Source organism: Asparagus officinalis, chromosome 1 (genome assembly GCF_001876935.1).
Source record: "Asparagus officinalis chromosome 1, Aspof.V1, whole genome shotgun sequence".
Taxonomy (NCBI): Eukaryota; Viridiplantae; Streptophyta; class Magnoliopsida; order Asparagales; family Asparagaceae; genus Asparagus; species Asparagus officinalis.
Window position 1 is genome coordinate 5,984,376 of NC_033794.1, and position 4,178 is coordinate 5,988,553.

The 4,178-nt window shown below is 36.4% G+C and overlaps 1 protein-coding gene across 1 annotated transcript in view; it reads right to left on the reverse strand.

The window, feature by feature from the left end:
- LOC109847191 (DEAD-box ATP-dependent RNA helicase 56-like) overlaps positions 1-3,137 on the reverse strand; it is a 6,758-nt gene extending 3,621 nt beyond the window's left edge. Inside the window, exons 1-4 of the mRNA XM_020416435.1 lie at positions 2,956-3,137; positions 2,749-2,865; positions 2,309-2,409; positions 76-266 (exon numbers count right to left, since the gene is read on the reverse strand). Of these exons, the coding sequence (XP_020272024.1) occupies positions 76-266; positions 2,309-2,409; positions 2,749-2,864 (408 nt within the window). The 5' untranslated portion in view covers position 2,865; positions 2,956-3,137. The remainder of the gene's footprint in view (positions 1-75; positions 267-2,308; positions 2,410-2,748; positions 2,866-2,955) is intronic.

Consider the following 4,178-nt stretch of genomic DNA (forward strand, 5'->3'; position numbering starts at 1 on the left):
TACATCAGGTAGATGATAAACATCAAACATGATTTTGAAAACTCAGTTTTTAGTACGAAAATGGGGAAGTTATGTATAGCTCAAAAGGCAAACCTGGTAAGCCAATTCTCTCGTATGGCATAGAACTAGGGCAGCAACTTGGCCAGCAACAGGGTCAATCTGCTGAAGGGTTGAGAGAACAAAAACAGCAGTCTTTCCCATTCCAGATTTAGCTTGGCAGATTACATCCATTCCCAAGATGGCTTGAGGAATGCACTCATGTTGTACTGATGGAGAACCAAAGAAAATTGGAGCGAAGCACCCACAGTAAGTAAAAAATAACCTTCTGCGTCCTTTTAATGAAAGGTTTACCAAAATTCTCCTCCAAAATCAGAGATGTGGAAGTAGTTTTTACCTGAAATAAATCCACAAATATTTGTAAAAGTTATATTTTAAAAAAATAACGAAGTTCTCTGCAACATGTTCAACATATAAAGAAATTTTGTCTGCATGAACACAATCCTCATTAACTATACTGAAGAACCAAGAACACACTTGATACTAATCATTAACAAGCTCGGATGAAGCATGCAGTTTCAAAACAAGACATGATGTGCAAACAAGGTTCAGTGACACCAGAAAAAAAGCAGAAATAATTTATGAGATTACCATATCGAATGATTGGAAAACATACAAACTTTACTACGAAAATGCATCCGTACAAACGAAACTCGAATCTTTTGGTAGCATATAATCTCTCTACTTTATTATTTTCTAAGTCATTGCTACAACTATTGGAGCCAGTAAGTTCAAGATGCATTTGTTTAATTTCAGTTTCTATTATAAGTTATAATGCATAACAGCACTTTTGGTAGCATATAATCTCTCTACTTTATTATTTTCTAAGTCATTGCTACAACTATTGGAGCCAGTAAGTTCAAGATGCATTTGTTTTAATTTCAGTTTCTATTATAAGTTATAATGCACAACGGCACTTTGATTAAGGATCCCTATAAGATCTCGAAAAATATATAGGAAACGATTGGTTTCCTTAACTGTATTAGCTTCGAAAACAAGCTTCTAGTAAGAATCTCTTTACAATCACTCTTTTTCAAGTACAGAAGAAGAGAAGATTGGTTCGACTTCTTTTTTGTTTAACGTGGGTTCTGTTCGGCAAGAGGATGTCTCACTTGATGCTTGAGTCGAGTTTGCTTCCCGTTGACGATTAGAATAAGATCGCTTCTATGCGAGAGAATAATTAGCCTCTGTTGATGGCTTAAATCACCAAAATCGAGGTTCGAATCTCGAAAGAAAATAGGGCCTTTCTTGCTCTGTATGTGCGTCCGCACGTACTCTCTCCAGATTACCTCTTTCATAACTGTTTGCGGCTATTTATACTTTTATAGGCTTTTAGCACGTAACTGACGTGCTGAAATTGTGGGTAGAGTGGTGTAACTGCCTCCTACGATTTAGCCCACGTGGGCTGACTTGGGGCCGTTAGCCTCCTGGCTCAGAGCTTCAATTGACAAGATGAACCTCATGACTCGGCGAGGTTCATCTAATGAAGTCAGAAGCGTAATTAACTCCTAAAATTAACCTACGTGGGCTGGCTGGGTCTTCAAGACCGTTACGGTCGAACTTCATTTGATATGACGAGCCTCACTGTGTGACGAGGTTCGTCTGACGAGATGAGCCTCAATACGTAGCGAGGTTCGTCTAACAGAGCGACCTTCACTATATATGAGGCTTTGTTATTTGAGACGAGGTTCGTCATTGTAATGACCCTCGTCATGATTTGCTGTGAGCTTCAACGTTCCTTCATTTCTTGGCATTTTTTTAGTACCTACAATCCCACTATGATGTTATTTCTGATCCTTGTTTCCAATTTCCACCATAAAATATTTACGTCTCCAAAAACATACAAACATATTGGTTAAATCACATGTATCCTTCATGAAGCTAAAAGAATACAACAGCTGTAATCCTTTGTATAATAAAAAAATTTCCTAAACCCCCATAAATATAAGCTTTGCATAACTTATATCAGGGTAATTCAGAGAAATAACCTCATTTACTACTAAACTAGAATGTGCAATGAAGATAAAATAAGTTAGTAGTGAAATATGATTTGATGTTAATAAATATGCAAGTTAATTAGTGACATTCAACAACTGTCTAAGAAAACATAAAATGGCAAGCAAACAATTATGTGGTAGTACATAAAGATGTTACTATAATTATGACAATACCAAAACAACAAAATAACAGCACAATTAAAAATCAAACTGTGTATTAACTACAAAGAAGTATTCAAGAAGGTGGTGCTTGCCTTCAGAGGGATGTTCAAACCCAGAATCTACAATAGCACGGAGAAGCTCTGGTTTCAACAAGAAATCTCTGAAGCCCGAGCTGTGAATTCCAACATAGCCCCTGCATTATAAGTAAAATTAGTAAATTAATGTTTTTTTTCATCAACCAAGTTCGAAATACATTAACTACAACTACATATACAACGCAATAATCATTTTCATAATATAATTTGGAAATTTCTTTAGTTTTTTCTGATAGTTTCAAAGTAAGAAACTTAAACTAATGAAATTTAACAGAAAACACTTCAAATTAATCATAGACACAATCAATAAAAGTCGAAAACTAATGAAAAACAAAGTCCTTAATAAGAAATGTAGAAAATTAGAACTATATAATAATCAATTAAGTCCCCAAATTGTCCATAAATGACATCAGATCTAATCTAATTCGAAATCTTACTTCTTTGCCCCATCACCAGCGGCTTTAGCCCCAACTGAATCAAGGGCCTTCTCTTCGTCCTCCTCGTAATCGATGAGCTCCTCCTCATAAGCATCGTTATCTCTTGCTTCACCCATTCTAATCGCCATAAAAACTTCAAATTACTCACAGATCTAACGAGACTTAGCAAAAGAGACCGAAACCCTAATGAGATCGAGAGGTGCTAACCTTTTGGTTTGAATAACTCGAAGCTAGGGTTTCGGGTTAGGGGTTCGAGGCTTCTGCAAAGAAAAATAAAGGTAAATTTGGGGATTCTAGGGTTTTGGTGGGGAATTTAGAGTTTTTAGAGAGAGCGGAAAACCTCGAGCTAGGGTTTCGAGAGGCGATAGAATAGTTTCGGTTCGGGGTAGGGGAATGGAGATCGGTGATTTATAGGGCGACGATTTGGGTTTGCGAATAATTGATGAGGACTGATGAGATTGATAAGGATCCACCGTTAAAATTTGTGGAATGTCCGTATTACCCCTTCGATCGAGGGCAGTTCCGACCCGTCGGGGTTTGAGATTTGAATAGAAATTATTGAAAATTTGGACATATTGTTTATACAAACTAACATTCTTTAAGGACAAATTTTCAAAACCACCCCTTTTGCGATTTTATTCCCAAAAAACGACCTCTTTCCTCTTTATTTGTAAAAACCAACCTAGTTTCAGCGTCAGCGCTGAAACCAGGTCGGTTTTTACAAAAAAAGTTCTGAAACTTCACGGGAGTTCAACTCCCGTGAAGTTTAGCAGCTTAATTAAATAGCTGTTAAACTTCACGGGAGATGAACTCCCGTGAAGTTTTTTAGTTAAAAAAAAGTTGAGCTATGGAACTTCACGGGAGTTGAACTCCCGTGAAGTTTAGCATCTTAATTAAATGATTGCTAAACTTCACGGGAGTTGAACTCCCGTGAAGTTTAGCATCTTAATTAAATGATTGCTAAACTTCACGGGAGTTCAACTCCTATAAAGTTTCGAAACTTTTTTTGTAAAAACCGACCTGGTGGGCTGAAACCAGGTCGGTTTTTACAAATAAGTGGGAAATGGGTCGTTTTTTGGGAATAAAATCGCAAAAGGGGTGGTTTTGAAAATTTGTCCCATTCTTTAAGCTAAGAGCGGTAGAAATTTTTAAGAGCTCTGTTACATGTACCCAAAATATGTGACTATTTGAGAAGACATGTCAGATATTTCCTTTCTATTACTTAATAAGCTGGTATGATCAGCTCATTATGCAATAGTGAGGGGACACCTCACTTGTCCCCTTCATTGGTCCCGTATTTTGAGTACTTAAAGCATTTTTTAATTTTTTTATTCTATATTTAGTGCTAGCTTTCTATACACGTGCATTTGACATGGTTAAATATTATAGTTTTTTATTTTTTATTTATTTCTTTACTAAGATTTGTTCTT